This window comes from Columba livia, chromosome 1 (genome assembly GCF_036013475.1).
Source record: "Columba livia isolate bColLiv1 breed racing homer chromosome 1, bColLiv1.pat.W.v2, whole genome shotgun sequence".
In the NCBI taxonomy this organism is placed as follows: domain Eukaryota; kingdom Metazoa; phylum Chordata; class Aves; order Columbiformes; family Columbidae; genus Columba; species Columba livia.
The window spans coordinates 84,015,635-84,035,921 of record NC_088602.1 but is presented as its reverse complement, the minus strand read 5'-3'; the positions used below and the strand labels follow the sequence as shown (position 1 = coordinate 84,035,921).

The 20,287-nt window shown below is 35.1% G+C and overlaps 1 protein-coding gene across 3 annotated transcripts in view; it reads right to left on the bottom strand.

Moving 5' to 3' along the window:
- Positions 1 to 20,287, bottom strand: part of CADM2 (cell adhesion molecule 2) — a 682,250-nt gene that overhangs the window by 92,339 nt on the left and 569,624 nt on the right. For all 3 annotated transcript variants that reach the window (XM_065064679.1, XM_065064687.1, XM_065064698.1), the window contains one exon: positions 9,395 to 9,485. In XM_065064679.1, the coding sequence (XP_064920751.1) occupies positions 9,395 to 9,485 (91 nt within the window). The remainder of the gene's footprint in view (positions 1 to 9,394; positions 9,486 to 20,287) is intronic.

The following is a 20,287-nucleotide window of genomic DNA, read 5'->3' as shown; positions in this document are numbered from 1 at the left end:
AACCGCCAATGCAGTTTTAGAAAATTATGTAAGCAAGCACTGGATTTACTGAATGGGTGTCACTGATGAAAGTGCAGTATGAGGACTAGTGCAATATCATGTAGGAACAGTTCAGGGATAGGCTTCAGTGCTCACTTAAAAACAAAAACAAACCCCAAAAAACCCAAAACCGAACCCTCAACTCACTTGTGGCTTTGCCTTTCACATGTAAGATAGCCATTCCAAAAGTATGCCAACAGACCTAACTGTATGGTTATCTTCCCATACTTGCTCCATTCATACCTCTTTTTAGAATCTGAACACTGACTGAGAATTTATAACTCTGGAGAAGGATGATCAGGCAGAGGGTTGCATTTGAGTTTGTCAATTAAACTGTTTCTTTCAGTGTCCATTTTCTGCACCTCATTCGCACATTAATCGTACATGAGCCCAAATTTTGCAATGAGTGGTGAACAAGCCAATATCAACATCTCCATAGGGATTCAGTGATTTCAAAAAAGGGTACGCTCTGAGCTTGCGTTCAGCATGCCAAGAGCTTGAGATCACAGCAAATGTACAGAATTGATGTGACCAAGTCACAGAAACCTGCTTCTGCCTGTTTTGGGTGAAAAAGGAAAAAAGTAGATAATTGTAATTTAAGAAAAAATATATCTAACACAGCCTCACAAATCTAGAGAATGCTGAAAAAGAAAAGTCATTTTTGTATCAAAATTAAGGAACTAAAGAAGATAAAGTCACAGTGGAGAAAGGAACAATACAAAATATAGTCAATAGGGGAAAAAGTAGTGATTCCAAAACCAGTGTCCAACTTCATGAAGAGAGGTTATGTCTTCAGAAAAAAAACAAAAACAAAAAAACTTTTTCAATGAAAGGACACCAAATACAAAGAAGAAATTGTAAAAAAAAAAAAAAAAAAAATCTGTTTTGATTTTAAGGTCCCCTCATTACACTGTTTTATAAATGCACACTTACTTTCCTTTAGAAGGATGGTGTTTTACCCTGCTACCTTACAGCATGTACATGTTCTTAGGGCACTATATTGCTATAAATGTGGTGTAAAAATGCAGATATGCAATGAACTAGTGTTCATTGTGACACTGGGTGTTCCAGATCACATCTGCTGCACAGGGAACACATTTTGGTTCTCTAATTGTGTAATAGAGAAAATACCATGAACATGATTTAAACGTAGTAATGTGTCTTCTTGTATTCTACTGCTAATGGTTGACTCAAGACTGCTGTAATTTTACCTGTAAGTGTATCTAATCCTTTATCTATGGAAACTGAAGTATCTAAAAGACTGATCATCATATAATCTCCCAAAACTTTTATCTTCCAGTCTAGTACTCAACTAGAATTATCCAGGCTGTATTTCAGTTTTATCTATTATTATATTTCATGGGCCTTTTTTGTTTTAGAATGTGTTTCCAACTGAGAGCAAGGGAAAGAATTATTTTGAAAGGCATTCACATGCAAAATGGATATAATAAGCAATAAAAATGCTGCATTTAGTTGTTTTTCACACTGTACTTTCTGCACCATTTTATGTGTAAACACTGCAGAAAAGGGACACTTAAAAAAGAGGAAAAGCAATTATTGAATTGAGCCTATTAGGCAATGAGATCATTTTACAGATCACTAAAGGAAGTTCTTAAGCACTGCAGGAGGCTTTATTGTAAAGTGTAATTTTCAGACAGGCACTAATGCTCCCACCTGTTTCTTTTTGTGTCACACTTTTTATAACACCAATTTCCCTGCTCCCTGTAAAATACTGGGGGAAAAAAAAAACACAGAAGGTCCCAGCTGTGAAAAGAAGATACAGCCTCCCAGATGGCCAGGATGTTTAACACAAACTGAAATTTAATCTATTAAATATACATGCTATATCTCAGCAAAAATGTTACCTGCTTCTTAGTGTGTTATCTGCTACATCACAGCATAATTCCACGGGGAAGGTGTAACGTCAATGGAATATTGGTGTTGAAGGTTACAAGCTACATATTTACATAATCCTTTAAAAATAATTGGCTTTTTCTTGCAAAGACAAACTACCTATCTGGAAAGTTTCACTAGGCAGTTTTTTTCTACACTTCATATGATATTCCTTATAAGATACTAGAACATTTTACTGAAAATGAGCACTCATTTAACACAGTGTATAACAAATGCCTACTCAATCAAGGCAGGAGATACCAATAAGATGAACTCTTTCAAAATGACAATAATTTAAAAATTGGTCAACTATCTAAAAAAGGTAATTACAGTAACAGTGTCAAATTTTATACTGGCAGATGTTGCCAAGTTTGGCTTCAATAGAAATTTGGGCTGGCATCAGTGGCTATTAACCAGAATTGTTTTAAAAATAAACTGGGCATAAAATTTGTGTACTGAAAAGGTTCACCATTATTAACAGTTCCAATCTACAAAAATTTTCTCATATGCTATGTGATAAGTCTGTGTTGCATATGATATAGCTTCTCTTTGTCTTCCTGACTGAAGGAGCTTGAAATGTAGTGTTTAACACTGATAAAGGTATTTTTAATTAGACACTACTGCCTATATGGGTGGAGGATCTAGATGTTTAACTTACAAGTCTGTTTGAGTTCAGCATGCCAGAACTTTCTATGTGGTTTACAATAACCATGGGACACAAAGTGATTAACATTAGCCTAGCATTAACTAGAATTCCTTTCTAGGCTGCTAGGTATTCATGGCACAATCTAGATAGCATTCTGCAGTGAATAAAATTTATGCAGAAAATGAGACAATTTCTTACAGAACCTCCATCTCACTTCCTAGAGAAGCTGAGAAGTGTATCATGTCAAAACAGGAAAGAAAGAACTGGACATGGGCAAAAAGCTTAGGGTAATGATTCAGAATCTAAACCTGCCATTATGATATAGTTTCAAAGCAATATTGGCAAACTACTTACACCAAAATGTTAACAGCTGAATGTCAAGTGAGTTTCCACAATTTTCTCTGCTAGTTTCTGATTTCAGACTCTTGAGCACAGATTTGTAGATGTGCTAAGAACTCATTGTTACAATTCAAACCAATGATGAGCTATCTTCTGAGTGTGATGCTACGTCACATCAAGTACTTTTGGGAAATTGGGGACTGTGTTCAATATTAAACATGAAATATATGTGTTCTATTTGTCAGTTTTGATTTTAAGATTTTTTTCTGCTTCTGTTTCCAGCGGTAAATTTGAGGCAATTGATTACACTAGTTGTACAGAGGTGATAACAATAAATATTTAAATATTTGCCAAGTTCTCAGATTCTATGTGGAAGAAACATAAAAATACCTATGAAGAAATTATTTTCATCCTGTGTTCTGAGAGAATGCCTCAGATAAGACCTGAGTAATACAGATAATTCATAGCTACCATGCATAATTCCTATTCTAATGAAGGAGTCGGTAGATTTAGCCTTCTTCCAAAGCTAAGTCGTGCCCATAATGCCACAGTTTTCAGGAAGTAAAATATTATGATGCTTCTCATTGTATGATGAAAATTGTGAAATACAAATGCATCCATTTTAGCATTTCTCAAAACACCTTCTTTAGGTTCAGGGGATATTCCACTTTGAATTCGTTTGAACTAAGATAACTATTCAGAGGAAGGAAGGGAATTTCTACTCTTTTATTTTATCCTTGAACCTGTGACAAAATGTTTAATGAAATAAGTGTATCCATAATTTTCTAACTATTAAACACGTGAAAACTCTGAAGAAATGACAGGATCTGTAGGAGAAGAAGACTTTGTATGCTGTTTACCTTGATTTTAGCAATGCTTCAGTTACTGTCTCCAATGACATTCTTTGTATCTTGGCTGGGATGTTACCGTTGTCCCGGATGTGTGTACTACTCAATGGGCAAAAAGTGGTTGGCCCATTGATTAGGTTGAAGGGACACTCTACCTGGTGGTTGTTTACAAACTGACTGTTTCAGGATTCTGTCCTGGCTCCTGTTCTGTTTGACTTTTTAATATCAAAGACCTGGCTGAGGTGATGGAATGTGCTCTCATTAAGCTGGTTGTTTACACCAAACTTTGGCTGAATTGAGTATAATTGCAGGGAAGGCCACTATTCAGAGAGGCCTCTGCAGGCTGGAGGAACAGGCCAACAGGTTCCTCATGGGAGGCAGGGAAATTCAGCAAGGACAGATACAAAATCCAACACCTAAGCCAAGAAAGACCTGTGGGTCCTGGCTGACAGTAGGCTAAATGTGGGCCAGACAGAGTCCAGGCTCTGCTACTTTCAGGTAACTAAGTTGTAGTTAACTCTCTTAACTAAGTTTTCTCTTTTCAACTAGAGCCCTGTCAGGTCCTTCTCAAATGAAACAGCCACTCGCTGAGGTCACTGACAGAAATGTGCTGTATACTCCTCTGTTATTATTAGTGTTTTTTTCCAGTGTTTGCCTTTGCAAAATATTTGTCTCATTCAAGGGTGTCTTCTTAAAATAGATACTAGAAAAGTCAACTTTCAGTGGCAATACTATATACATAGTTTACAGTAGCTTTATAGCACAAGCTATTTAGCATGCCCTCATTATTAAAAGTGACCAATTTTTCTAATATCAAAATATGTATTTGTCTATATATTACAGGGCACATATAATGCTAGTGTTTATTCCTAGTTTGTGCTTTTCTCTAGAACTTTTCCATGACCTTACAAATAATGTTATTCTGATGAAGGATAAATATAAAGTGTTCTTCTGAAATAAAAATCTTTCCTATTTTTTTCAAATAAGGCCAAATATTCACTTTACATTACTCAACCAACTATAGTATGATTCCCCTGAGCTGCATGGAATGGAAAGACATTTCTCTAAAGCACACAGGAGACAGCCAACTCTCTCTTTGTTTCCTGTGCCCTAATTATTCCATTATATTTTGACATCCTTTCTGCTGAAATGACACTGACTTAAAAAAACCCATATTTCATGCACACTTTGCTGAGAGTGCTGACTTAGAATATTAAATATTGAACCATTTTTTCATTATGGGGCAGTTTTTTAGTTCACTTTTGGGTCAGTTTTGAGTCACTAGACTCTACCATTATGACACAACAGTGTGTAAAAGCTGCAACTTGCAATAAGAAAATATCAACTTCTAAAATCTTTTGTAAGCACAGATGACTGTAAATGATTATTTTGTTCTTGGGTTTTTATTTTTTTTCAGCTGTCTTCTGTTCATTTTAAAATATTCAAAATATTGTCAGGCAATGTGACTTCAGGAAAGTCTAGACATTGCATATGAGTTCATAAAAAGGAGGTCTATGATTTCTGAAGCTTAATTACATTTCCGTTGTTGGAAAATAAACAAAGCCTAGGCAAAGGTATATTATGATAATGAATTTAAAAGAGCCACTGACACCTTACAGACATATTAGGCAAGTTCATTTACTAAAATATTATAGCCTGACAACTGTCTAGGGCTTCATCAAAAAATATTGGAAAAGACAAAATAGCTCTAAGGACTGAAAATACAAGAGATTAGCTTCAATTTGGTTTGAAACTATATGGCTCAGCCACATTTCCATCTCCCTCTCCATTCTCTCTCCCACTCCCCACAACTTCTCTTCTTCCCCTTGACCCACTTGTAGGACTCCTGTTCCATCTGTGCATCAAGACCACAAATGTGAGGTTACTTGAACCCATTCACTGCAACAGCAACCTCAGAGTCTGGGATAATTCCATCCCACCTCACACATTCTAACATTGATGCTGCACACATGCAGCCAGTGTCTGAGGCCATGTTTTGTCTTGTCCAAAGACATGGTCATTGACTGGTCAAGCCAAATCTTATACTCTAAACTATGAAACTTTAGCAGGGCCTTAGTTCTCCAGTTTTAACACCCAGTAAACAGTTCTTCCTCCTGTCTCTGCTATATCCTGTGGAGAATGCTGTTTCAGCAGGAGATGCAGAGGACAGTTGATTTCCTAGAAGTGTTGGTCTGAGCTAGGCTTCCCTCCCATTCCCTGCTACAGGACAGTAAGTTAAGTAAGGTTTTTCCATAGGACTGTGTTGTAGATTTGGAGCACAATATCTGGGTATCTGTGATGCACATGGTTTGAGGGACAGAATCCCTGCAAACAGGGGCTTGGTGATGCAATGTAAGATGGAGTAAGTACATTCTAGCTTTAGCCTCATTCTGCTTTTCCCTTTTGGGAAAGAATTACTCTGCAGCAACTATCAGTATCAGGAATGTCACCACAGCCATGGCCTGGCTTCATTCTTCCTCCATTTTCATGTCTAATGTCATTTTGAAGCTCGTGAAAATTGCTCCTGGGATACAAGAGAAATGTACCTGTAACTAAGTGTTCATTTACTGGTATGATTCACTGCTACCTACAGAAAACAAAAGAGACTGTTTTAACTGTGACGTAAAGTTGACAGTGTATGGAAATTAACCCATGGTGTTTAAATGGCTATGAAGGACCATGGCTGGCTCTGAGCTCTCCATAAAGCCCACACTTCATCACTTCTCTTGTGATACTGACATACTTGATCTCTGTGGACCTCTCCAATTTCTCTCTCTCTACAAGCCAGAAGGTAATTGTAATGTAGGTTGGGAGCATGACATTACTGTTTCTCATGCAAAGCAACTACAAACTGCTCCCAGGAGGATGCCTATTTATTACTGGCTTTGCGCCATGAAAGACTGACATAATGGAGCAGTATGGAGCAGCTGATGTTGGCGTTTCTACTAGCATTGATAATTAGAGGTGTATTTATTGGCAAAATATTTGTGCCCAAAAGATTACCACAAACAGCTGTCCTGACTTGATAATTCTGTGGTGTGGAGTTTTTATTTGGCTGCCCTTTCAAAGCCACATGTAAAGTTTGTGTTTGCATCCATTAAGGGTGCAACTGAGTTTTATTTGAAAACAAAAACCAAAACAAAACAAAACAGTAAATGCCTCAACTGAAACTCTATTTTAATGATTATGTTTTAATGAATGTCTCCTAATGGTAACATATTAATTATATCTACAATATTATATGTACCAAAGAGAAAACATGGTGTACCACTTTTATATTTTTTTACATGCTTCAGAAATGGCTAACAAATATGAGGGTCTAGAGGAAAGATAATATCTGAGAGGATTAACAGCCTCTTCTTTTAACGGAGTCTAACATCTTTGGCATGTGAAAAAAAATGTTAGCCCATTTTCAATGAAGATTATACAAAGAGCAAGACGCATGTAACCAAAATTCAACATAGCTAGAAAATTCAATATAAATGTCTACATTTAGACATCTATACTTGGTATTGAAAAATACAGAAGTAGATATCTGACTGAATTAACTGTCTGAACTCCATGTAGTTGAGAGAAAGTAGCAGAGTCTGGCTATTCAGTCTGGCTGTTTCTTCTGTAATTGTCTAAGGTAGAACAGACAAGTCATGTCATAATAGTGCCTAAATCTCTCCACTGAATGCAAAGGGAAGCCCAAGTGAGCAGCTTAGATGTAAATATCTATTATGCAAACATTTAAAGACAGCTGAAATGATTCTCATACATTCAGAAATAGAAAAGCATCGTTGCAATGCTCAGAGACAGGTGAAATCATTGGAGGACTAGAACACCTAGTTGGTATCATTCACCTATTCCTCCTTCCTCCTCACATGCCAATCACATCTCTCTGTCAAATCATCCAGATGTCTGTCTCACAAAACTAAGAAGAACAAAATGAGGAAATCGATGCACAACATCCAGATTTTCTTATTATTTAAAGACTCCAAATGTGAAGGGCCATAGGCCCTCTCCAACAAACAACAGCTAATTAAAAATATAAAAGTACATAATGACTGCCTTACTTCTAACCTTTATCCCTACAGTGAATGTTAGATGAACAGTGAAAATCAAGCACCTGGGGTTAGGACACCTGAAGTCTATAAGCCAAGCAGAGCATTTGGCATATAGTTGTCACCTGTTAAGTCATGAGGAAAACACTGAGATAGGAAAAATCCTAATTATCACCTAGCCAACAGTGCACTCAAGGCAATAAGGGCTGACCTCTTTCCTAAGATTAAGCATTTGAATATCATCTTGAATATCTTCTGCTGAATTTTGATACCTAGGGGAATGTTCAAATGCTATTAGGTGAATGGATAATTCCTTCTCCTTCAAGTATATTATAAAAGCAAGAGATGGCTTGCAACTGATTTTTGTGTTACCTACAGGAGTATATATCTCAGAAACACATATTAGTTCAGAAGTACACAGAGGACTGATTGCATTGAGCACCATGCAAGACTAATTGGGTGGACCCTCAGTGTTCTGGTCTCAAGCAGAGTAGAAGCAGGATCTAAATGCTGAGTTGCTCAGGCCAGTCAAGATTTGGACGGAAGAGTTGCTTTCAAATTATACAGGCATATAATGTAACAAAGAAAATACTTATGGAGTTGAAATGATACCAGACTAAACTCAGAAGAGCTTTTCAATTAATAAATTTTGGAATTAAATTCCTGACTTCATCTAAATCTGACTTCAGCTTCCTATATGAAGCAATTCCATAAAGTGACTGAAGTTTTACTAGGGAGAAATTCAGCCCTAAGTGACATGATTTTTGGCATGTAATTTGCACCTTTTCTAGAACGAAAATATTATTGCACTATTATTTTCAAGATCAATCTAAAGCTGTATATCATCACTCCATATAACAGTTTGTATTAAACTTTTGAGCAGAAGGTCAGTATTTAATAAACTTGGTTCATATCAACTTAATATTAAGCAACTGGATTATTTTTGTATTTTTATGGATAAATATATAACAGCTCATCTGAGAATATACTGTTTTAGAGACCAAAGTCTATTTAAATAGTAGTTTCTGTGTAAGAGTTAATCTCTGCATATCTGCTTTTAAAATATTGATTGCAGAGATGTTAGTTTCCAAGTAAAACAATTTATATTCTTAAAGCAGGCTTCATCTTTTCAAATTCTGGTCGAAACGGGCAGCCAACTTGCACATATCATTAAACTTCAAATTCCCCTGTAAATGACAGCCAAAGCATCCAGAAAGTTCAATATATTTTCTCTGAGGCTAGTTGATGTAGGAAGATTTTCATGAGACATTTTCTTTTCTTCTATCAGTTCAATGATGTAAACAGTGACTGATTAAGCCTGCACTCCTTTCAGGTTGATATACCTGACTGAAAAAAAAAAAATCTCACAGCTGGAATTCTTCCTGAAAACTAAAATAGATGACAAAGTAAAAGACCAAGCCTCTACAGACACTTAATGAAGACAGGCTTCAAGGGGTTTTCTATTCCAGAGATTACTTTACACCCCAGGACAAGACAAAACCAGCAGATTTCTGCAGCTGAAGATTGCAATCACAACACAATAAGGAAAATAACGAAAACATATTACTTGTTAAGTCACTTACACTGGTTTTCCTTTGGATTCACAAGTCAAAATTATAGATTGTCCTTCTTCAGGCCATGAATTGGAAGAAATGATTTTAACTAAAGGTGTATCTAGGAAGAAAAAAAATAGACATCTTGTTGATATACACAAAAAAGATTTATTATCTATGAGTGCATTCCTCTCTATTTGCAAAAGACTGTACCATAGATTTTATTTGCACTTAGAGATGCTTTTTTATGGAGCCTTGTGTGATTTCCATTGTCTTCAGGAAGGCAATAAAAATGACCGATGGAACTAAACAAGTAACTTTTTTATATCCCAAGAAAACACAGATATAAAACACATGTATATACAGAGGAAATAACTCTACTTTCTGTATTCAATGCAAATACTACATATGACTCTTCCAAACTCTGACATCTAACAACAAAATAAAAAATATTGAGGATGAATAACAAGTATTCTGTGCAATTGTTTCTTTGTCTATTTATAGGTTGATATGATGGAATGCTGCTATTAGAGGAATTAATGCAATAACATACATTTCAATAACACTTTTATCGTTGCAGAAGCTTGAAACTCATAATAAGAAGTCTGCAATGGGCTTTCAGACAAAACACATTACAGGCGTTTTACAGGATTTTATTTCTGAAATGCAATAATGCTGCCCCTAAAACAGAACATTATTTAAATCAAAGTTACAAAGAGAATGTTTTAAATATCTGCACAAAGCACTATAGAAATGTCCCTAATCTGTCCTAAATTTTTTAGAAATATTTTTCCTACACATTGGAATTAACTTTATAGCTTTATTTGCAAAAACATACACAATATAGCTACTGTGAATTCATTCAGAATAAATAAAAAAAAAATTGCCAGCTGCCTTGCAAGGGTATATTCTCATAATCAAGATAGTTTACATGAGCTAGACACACCTCTTATTAAAAAAAAAAAAAAAAAACACAAAACATACAAACAAAAAAACCCAAAACCAAACAAATAAAAAAACCCAAAACAAAACATAAAGAAAGAAATATTTTTGTATAAAGAAGTTTTTTGCTTGGGAAAAGAAACAGTTCATAGTTATAGTGAGAAAAAAATTCAGACTCAATAGGAAAGTATAAATTCTTATTTCTTCACAGTTTCCTAATACAAAACACACATCTTCATCTATGGCACAAGAAATACTTTAACCTGCAAACCTAGGGTATCTAAGTTTCGTCTCACTCAATTTGCAATGAGGTAGCAGTGACACCACCGATATCCTATTATCAAGCAAATGTGAAAGACCATGACAATATGTCCTTACAAAATCGAATGCAAAAAAAAAAAAGATATGCTGTAATAATGATATAATGTCTTATTGAGATGCTAATAGTCCCATTGAACACTAAATGGCGATTAAAAATGTCAGAAGCATTTTCCTAACTTTGATTTTTATTTTTGGCATATCAAAATGTAACAGCATGGCACAAGACAAGAAAATTCCACTGAAAAGATCGTCAGCATCATTTAGCTTTCAGTACAGCTGCACTAACCTTATACCAGTAGCAAATCTGTTCCAGAAGTTCATATTTTTAAGGACCCTGCAAACCATTATGCAGGTGACTAATCCTTTGGAGGATGTGCTGGAATTTGCTTCATTTTTAGCACATGCTTAAGGCACTGACCTCAAGTGCCTTAATAAATCAGAGCATCAAGTACTTCTGTGATTTCAGTGGTGCTATTGAAGATTAATAAATTACTCTCTTAACTATACATTGAACCAGAGGAACAAATTAGTATCAGATAGGAACACATGAAGAACTTAACTGAGGGACGGAGACAGCTAATGCAATGAGATCAAGAGGTTTCCAGAGAAATATGAAAAAGAGCTAAACTTTGATGGAAGTATTCTTGATAGCCACAGGTGAGGAAAGAAATTAAAGGTCCATCTAGCTAGCATTACTGGCTTAAATATTTAAGAAATGATCAGCATTATATGCATTACTGTAAATGACCCACATAAAATAGAAGAGGGGACTTCAGACAATTAAGCTTTCATTTGCATGGATCAGTGCAGTGCTGTTTCCCCCAGTGTGAAGTTCCCATTCCTACTTTATTTAATGCCACAGACAGCTCTCTGTTCTCCATGCACTTCCAAGCAGAGCTTATTTACACAGAATAAGAAAGGTTTTATGTTTGTATTTCACTCTCTAATGCATAATAAAGGAGTGTAGGAAATATGTGATTTTCCCTGCTAATTGACTTGTACGGTAACTACTTGTTTCTTTAAAACAGGTAACACAGGGATTAATTCAATATACAGTTTTTAGTAAAGCTTACAATTGACAATTTTTGTATTTAATTGTCAGTCCTTTAAAAAAAAAAAAATAGTTGATATTTTATCTTGGATGCTTCATTCTCAGTGTTGTTGCTTCTACTTTATTTTCATGCTGTGCTTGATTTCTGTCCAGAATTAAAGTGTGCACTTCTAAGGGGAAAACTATTAAGACAAACTTGTCCTTCACTTTAACATTGACATCAATATTTAGAATGAGATTTTTTTTTTTAATAATTCCATCAAAACTAACCTAAATATATTATTTTAACAAAGATAAATAAAACCCTGTTGACTGAGGTTTTTCCAGAACACAAAATGCTGTTATAAAATACTACCTCCTGCTAGGACTGTTCATTTTAGAAGAATTTGACAGGTATAAATGTACTCTGTCAATACTGGGAGCTTTAACCCGTCGCACTCAGTAGTATAAATCATAACAACTGGAACAACACCTTATCTTCAGCAAATGACACCACCACTAGAAAACAAAGTTTAAAGAAAGAAAAACATATCAAGAATAGTAATACAGTTAGAGAGATTGATTTATTTTCAGATATGCTCGTCAGCTTGTTATAAGTAATGCAGATACATCCAAAAAATCTCCACTTTTACAACCAAAACAAATGAAAGGAGTACGATCAGGGGTTTTATTGTGTGTCAGATGTTCTGTTGATTCTCCTTTAAAGTCAGTAGAAGTATGCCAATTTACATCAGTTAAACTTAACAGAACTTAAATTATTTGCATCTCTTTTAAGACTTGGCCCCGTACTTTCATGGTAATAAAATATTGTAGATCAGTATTTCAAGCAAAATTCTTATGAACAAAGGACTGGTGACTAAAATTTCTTTACAATACCTACAAATAAGCCCTTATCCTGCACTCTAATGACATTATGGAGGAGATAAATATTCCAAAAAGGATGAGAATTGGGAAAATTGAATTTAAAAACAAAACAAACTAAACAAATCAAACAAAACGTGACAAACCAACAAAACCCAAAACCACAGTGGCTTATGTAAGCATAGATTGTAGAGCAAGCCTTCACAGTAACACAGGAAAACACAATGGTTTCAATACCCAGTGACTTATGTATTTCCATGCATCTCCAAGAGCATGAAAAATGTTTGGCCCTACACTCTTCAGCTGGAGTACTGAGGCATTTATGAGCTGCAATTGATTGGAGGTAGCAGCAATGTGAACTGAGATTCAAACCTTTCTTTAGGCACATAGCGAGACACCTTTACCAGCCATGTGCCAGGAATCTGTCTTTTTGCTGGAAATAACAACTTAGCAGTGGTTACAGAAAAAACATATGGCATGATTTGTTTTGGTTGTTTTTTCCATATATCCTTTCCAGTTTCAGCAAAGCAAAGGTAAAAGTTCCACTGAGTGATTCTGTTTCATCCAGCTTTCTAGGATTTGGGTACATCTCATTGCACAAGACCAGGTAAGCCATTTCAAAGCTTTGGGATGATTTATCTATTTTTGATCAGGCAATATCATCTTTATTCATCAACACACAAAATCAGTGAATGCGTGTGGAAAATTGATTTTAGTTGACACTGGTAATGAATGTTATCTGATATAAGAAGTAATTAAACACTTCAGCACATGATTTTTGTTGTACTCTTAGCAATAACTAATGGCAACATTAATACCTTGTGGAACTGCTTTACTGATTGATTTAATCTCTTTGAAACTATTTCAAAATAAACATGGTTCTTATCACTCACCAGACTGTCGCTGTTAATCAGATCCTCAATGATAAAAGGTTTGGGTTTTTTTGTTTGTTTGTTTGTTTGTTTGTTTTTGTTTTGTTTTTTTTTGTGTGTGTGTGTGTGTGTTTTGTTTTGTTTTGGTTTTTGTTTTTTGGTTTTATTTTTTCAAAATTAACTTCCTGTTTTTATATTGCATGAAGTGAGAAGGATTTCATTATGTATTTATATCATCTCCCAGCCCTTATAAGGTTACATGCAGCATTACATTTCTTCATATAAATTTCTTCACATAAATTTCCTCATATAAAGGAATCATATGGAAGCTGCTGCAAGATTCCCGTATGACAAGTTATGTTAAACTGTATATGTAAACCCTTGAAAACCACAATGTAAAAACAGAAACTGAATTAATAAAAGTAACAAATTAGCTTAAGATCATAAAGCAGGTCACCAACAGAATAAGAAAATTAATCACTGTTAGCTTCTTCTCAGTGGCAAGATCTTAAAAAAGTAACTTGGCCTCTTTTTCCTATGTAACTTCAGAAGTCCTCCACCCCTTAACTCCTTAGCATGCTGGATTACTGGAGCTTCTGTGAATACTTTTCCAGGGAAGTCCAAGCTGCTGGTTGAGTAATTAAATCAAAGTATGACCCCTATGTATCCTATAACATTAATCAGCAAAAAGTGTGTGGGAATAACCACAATTACGGGGGAAAAAAAAAAAAAAAAAAAAGAAGAGTGAGATAAAAGGATTAAATTATGATGATGTTAAAACAGCACCATGTTATTTTGTCAAAAAATCTCTCTTTAAAGTAATCATCTTCAGTTACTGTAACTACAATCCTAGAAACAGAAAATAAGATCACCTCTTTTCATGGGCAGATAGTTGGGTGGGTGGAGTACGTACATTAAGTTGAGACTTTTAAAAAATTACTATTGTCAGTAATATACTACCCGAGAGTAGAAAGATTAGTGATTTCAAACAGTGGTGGAAATGTACCTATTCAAAGATGCATGCATCAGTCTTTACTGCAGATAACTTTTATATATATATATATATATATATGTATATATTTAGCTGTAAAATAAACACTAGTTGCCACTAGATTTCTCTGCACAATTTGTTTAAAGTAAATCTCTATGTTGCTCAAATCTTAGCCTTCATTGGGCTTCCAGTGAAAGGAGGATTAACAGAAAAAGCCTTATTGGTTCTCCCCTGCAGAATCTTAGAAAGGAATATTACATCAGATGTAGAGATCCAGGTCAGGGCTCCTAATTTTCAAGTTCTTTGCTGAATTATAGATATTTTTTTAAAAATAACTGCAAAAACTTACTACGAAATTTAAACTCAGCACCCCAAATATCTTTCAATCTGGCTAAAGTTTCAGGAAGCAGAATGGAACAAGAACACCTCCTTCCTTTCACTTACAGAAATAAGGTTATTAATCCCTGAAAAACAGACCTGTAATACAGTATTCTACATTCTAGAGGTCGACTAAATCCCCAAGTCTTAGGATGACATTTCTATGTGTCCTTACTTACAGGTAATTCGATTTTTATGAGAAGTAGTAATCAGCCCACCAAGACTAGTTCTTTAGACAAGTTATTAGAGCCCATAAAGTGATTTATGAGTAAAAGAGGTTCCTTTACTGAGTATTGAAGTATTCACGCTAAGTAGATCAGATCCAGCAAAATACTTATTTGACAGTAATTCAGTTATTAGAACATTCAGACTCTTGGAATCTGGGGATTAAGGGTTTGGTCTGATTCAAGAGTGTAAGGACTTACGTGCTGACCTACCATACAATAGCAGAAGTCTACCAGGTATTTTAAGATCTCCCACTCAGGTTTGAAATAAAATTTCACTTTAAATCTGAAAGAGTTTTTTTTCCTACCTATGTCCTAGTTTGGATAAATCAGGATTTTCTGGCTACTAAAACCAACAGGTATTAGTATACAAAATCTTTAACCCATTCCACATTATGAATTAGAATTCCACAAGTAACTCAGTACTGTGCAAATTGTCCCTATTTACATTCAGTGACAACATAACATGGAATACACTGTCCATCTTACCTACATTTTAAAAAGGTTTTTAAAGCCAGATTAGGATATTTATAAAAAGAAAAAAACAAAACAAAACAAAACATAAAACTTTAATATTCCCTACACATTTCCTAGGATGTTTAATTGAAAGTTCTGTCAATACTTAGCATTGAATGTCTTTGATACATCCATTCTTGGTCTTTACACATAAAAAATTACTGAAATGTTTTCAACGGCCTTTGAGCTGGTGCAAAATGTTTGGATGTTCTCTTTGTACCTGGGTACCATGTTTTTGTCATAAGCAAAGCAGTCCAGTAATACATATAAAACAAGTTATTTGCTGTTTAAGTAACAATTAGTCTCGACTTACAGTTTTACAAAGGTTAGTTCACATCATTCTAAGGAAATGGGTGACAGTGGCAAGAAGAAATCACATTTCTGTTGGTTTCCACTGTTGTTACATCATCATAGAATGTATGTTTTATAGTCTGTAGGATATTAAAAGATCTGGCACAGAAAAATTGTCACATTTGGTGACAATAAGCTTCAATATATAGAAGGTGTATAGTGAAAGATTAATCTCTTTAATTCCTTAGTTTACGAATCTTTGGGATTCAAAAAGAAAAATCCATCAGTGAGGTTCTTTCCTCTACGTATGGTACACATCAGTGTGATATATACCGTCTAAGCCTCTTTTTCTTAAAACATGAGGGATTCTGCGTTTTTTTATTTTTCACAATGTCCTGCTTAGTCGTCCAACTTTGAACTAGAATCAAAAGAGCTATACCTAGTGCAAATAGTAGAAAAGCAGGCACAGCTGCTCAAATGTTTGCCTGTTGTGAATAAAAATGTACACCTCTTTACAGTATGACAGTAAATACTATTAAGCCTCCAAAACAACACCCTCTCAATCTGATAAGTTTCCATCCAACCAAACTGTCAGGTGCCTATTTCAAAATCAGGGCAAATACAATCCTGTCTCTCATCATGTTCTAAATAATGGAAAAGAGCTCATTAACATCATTTGACCCTAGGCCTCCTCTGGAATACTTTGATTCTGATGCATGTTTTCTTTGAAGGTGATTCTCTCTCTCTAGTTCATGTTATGAACATCTCCCCACCTGCAGTAAGAAGCTGAGTTTGTTGTAATGAAGTCTGTGATCCTTGTTGGACCTACTGTTTGAGTGCAAATTATGCTAACACTAATAGGAAAGACACCAGTAAAGGCAGGAGTGAATACAACATTTGCTGGGTTTGCCAAAGGAAGCAAGTGTTCATAATACATCAGGGTATGCTACAAGTGTTATTCAAATCCCTCCTTCTAAAAACATTGGTACAGCCTTCTTATTTAATCTTTTAGGATGATGACTAGATGTTTTTAATTACCTTTTGTGACTACAAATTTTCTTCTATGCACAATGATTTAAAAAACCTTAAAAGTACTACTAGTAAGAAAAGACTTTGTTTAACAATGCAATTCTGCATTGGATCTCGTAATATGAAATACGCCATTGAATCCAATAAGGAAGAGAGCTATGCTTGTGTGTCAGGGTGACGTTTCCCACTGTGATCAGGGAGCTTCCTATGACTGCCAGGTTTTACTTTCACAGACCCTAAGCAAGAAAAGTAATGTGTCTTATTAACTACTTATCAGTTTGGAAAACACTCACTTGAGCTCCAGGCAGCCCACAGTCCAAAATACATAAACCCTGCCTAAGGTACAATATCCACGTCATGGCTGCCAGATGATTTGGCAGAAGCACTGGAATGAGGTCTCTCCTTCTCTAGAGGACATTTTGTTGGGATTTCTTGGAATAACAGAAGGATTGTCATCTTCTCAGCAAGCAGGTTGTGCCTTGTTGCAATATATAAAGTCCTGCTTTGGTTGGTTGATGAGGCTTACTGCACTCTTCTATTGCCATAACCTGCTGCATCATTTCTACAAGATTCTCAAGAGCAAGGGATCACAATGTTAATATCTCCCCCAGATAAGCAGGTACATATCTCTCACTGAGGGTTATCATTTCAAGCTGTCTGCATAGCCAGCAATTGCCACTGCCCAGGAAAACTCGCAGATTTCCTTTGTCCCCCAAAGTTATAGAAATGTATTAGCCCCCTGGTTCCTGCTGTTGCCCACTGACTGTTCCCAAATTACTCTAAGTTCTCACACAATCATGTGCCTGTGTGCATCAGTATCTCCTGCCTGGATCTACAATACGCAAGTCTACTCTGCCACTTAGAATTAATTTATTTATCTTGATGTTTAATATTTTGCACACTAACTACCCTCTGCGCTTTGTACCAGAGTTCAAATTAGTCTGATTTATTTATTACAACACACTTTTGCTCTTACAGGTTTAGCTAAATTATGAGCTACCAACAGCACGTCTACTTTGTAGTTATATTTTATGACCACAAACCTTCTGAATATTGAAAAGCTTCCATAAATTTCTCTGATATTTTATTGTGGAAGCTAACAGCAACATTTCTGGTGCTATCATTTTAAAAAATGTTATAAAAATCTAACAGTCTCATAATAAAATATTATTGCTACCTGGTAATAAATGACTGCCAGATGATAAGATTTTTAAATTATTTCCTGAGAGACTAATTCATTTATTTTCTACCTGTTTTTTTTTGATTTTTCAAAAAGCATGTTTGTGAAATCTATTTATGTCACAGCCTTCCATATTTTTCATCATGCTTTTTCTCTTATTTCCTTGGAACCTTTCCATCACTTCCAGATGCACAGATAAAATAAGCAGATACCTCTGAAAATGATGATGTATATACTTTCCAGATTAATTAGCACTGGAGTAAGCATAGGATGGTTTAAGTTTGTTTTTTTTTTTTTCCAGAAGTCTTGAGGAAATAATAAGTTTCATATATGGAAAGCAATTACAAAACTCCTCAAAATTTCTATATTTCTACAGAGTTTTATACCTATTTCTTAAAAAAAGTATGGTAACTAAGCTTAGAAAAAAAGTCCTCTAAAGTAAATTCCAAGGACAAACCACTCTAGTATGTACAAAAATAAACAACAAATTGGATATCCCAAACGAGATCTGAAAAAAGAGAAAGGAGTACTCTAATCAGCTCTGTGAAAGTGCTCACCATTTTTAATAGCTTTTATGCTTACCAGCTGCACGCATTCTACAGCTGTGAATCAGCATTCCCCCAAATTTGGCTTCTTTCATAAATGACAAGTAGCACGGCTTCTGCCTGTACCCTGTTGCTTTGAATAAGCAATTGCAAAGTAAGTCTGTATTGGTAAACTTCATCAAATAAGCCTGAGAAATACAGTAAGTTTGATGATCTGCTTCAGAATATAACTAATGACTCACTTTTTAAACACATGAGATAAAAACCTTAGTATTATGTATCTGACAAATTATTTTATTATTAGTATTTGTGGGTGGGACAATCTAGATCAAATTATTGTGTCATGGCAATGGTATTTAATTTCAAGAAATATATTCAACAATACTGTAAAAATAAGCCTTATAATATTTTTCAATATTTAGCTTTGATACAAGTAAATACTTGGTACCATATCTACATGGGTATTCCTATACCTTCTTTTTACATTCATTTAAAAGCTACTTTATAATCATGCAGGACAAAAAACAGCATATGGTCCCTTTGTCTTCTGAGATTCTTTGATGACTATTATGTCATCCTCTATCTCATCTCTTTTAATTTAGTTTTAAATTATGTTTGTTGAAAAACAAAGTAATAACAGTTTGTACCAGAACAGCATAAAAAACACTCCTGGAAGCAAAACAACAAGCCAAATGCCAATGTGGGGAAAAAGAAAGCTTGATCAATGAAATACTCCCTCCCGACTCTCATAATTCATGAGTGCCTGAATTCAAGCACCAACCTTGCAGGAAACCCTTTAAGTTACTAATGCTGTGAACACTGATTATCTGGTATTTTGTTAAAAAATATTCATAGTACCTGTTTCACCATCTCACCTGTCAGTCATACCAGACTCCTTCACCACAATTGCTGAAAAGAAAAAAAATAATTAAAATGTGATAGTATATAATGTGTGGCTTGGGGTTTTGGGAAGGTGAAAGAGAAGATGGAGGTACGCTACCAAAGCTCCACAGTTCCTCTCTACTCCACTTAAAATGTGTTAAAACCTTACTACTTCCTTTGCCATGTAATGCCTATGTTGATCATTTTTACCTACTTTGTGCTTGGTCTTAAGACTGTGAGACATAAATGTGAGCATAGCTTTAGATAAATTGGTAGACCCAGCTGAATTAACTGGTAGACAGAGTGACACTGTCACCACAGTTTGAGATGTGTGCCACTTCATGAAGATGTAATAGAAAGCTCCAGTAGCACTGCTTGTGTAAATAAAGCTATTCTCCTTCACATGCTTTTGCAGAATGGGTCACTGGTGTCTTAGTTAACCATTAGGTCCCATATATACATGAATGCTATGGTAGAAATAATATTTTCTTTGGCAAATCAATTCTGTTTTCTTTGGTGGAAGCAAGTGATGAAGCTTTGTTATACAGCCTTCCTCTTGTTTAATTATTTCTGCCCTGATACTTTTTCAGACATAAACAATCTCAATTTTGCCAGTCTCTGTAGATACGTAAATGTCTCTTTTCCATGTAACATCTCCATTGCCGTACACTGTGCTCTTTCCAGCTTATTTTTATTTTATCTAATTTTTGCCATGCCACCTGAGAGGAGTATTGAAAAAAAAAAAAAAAACCAAGAGAAAAAACACCTTTCTGCCTAAATCACATATTATCAAGAAATACCTAACTCTAAGTCAGCATGTGACCTTGCAATGTAACTTCA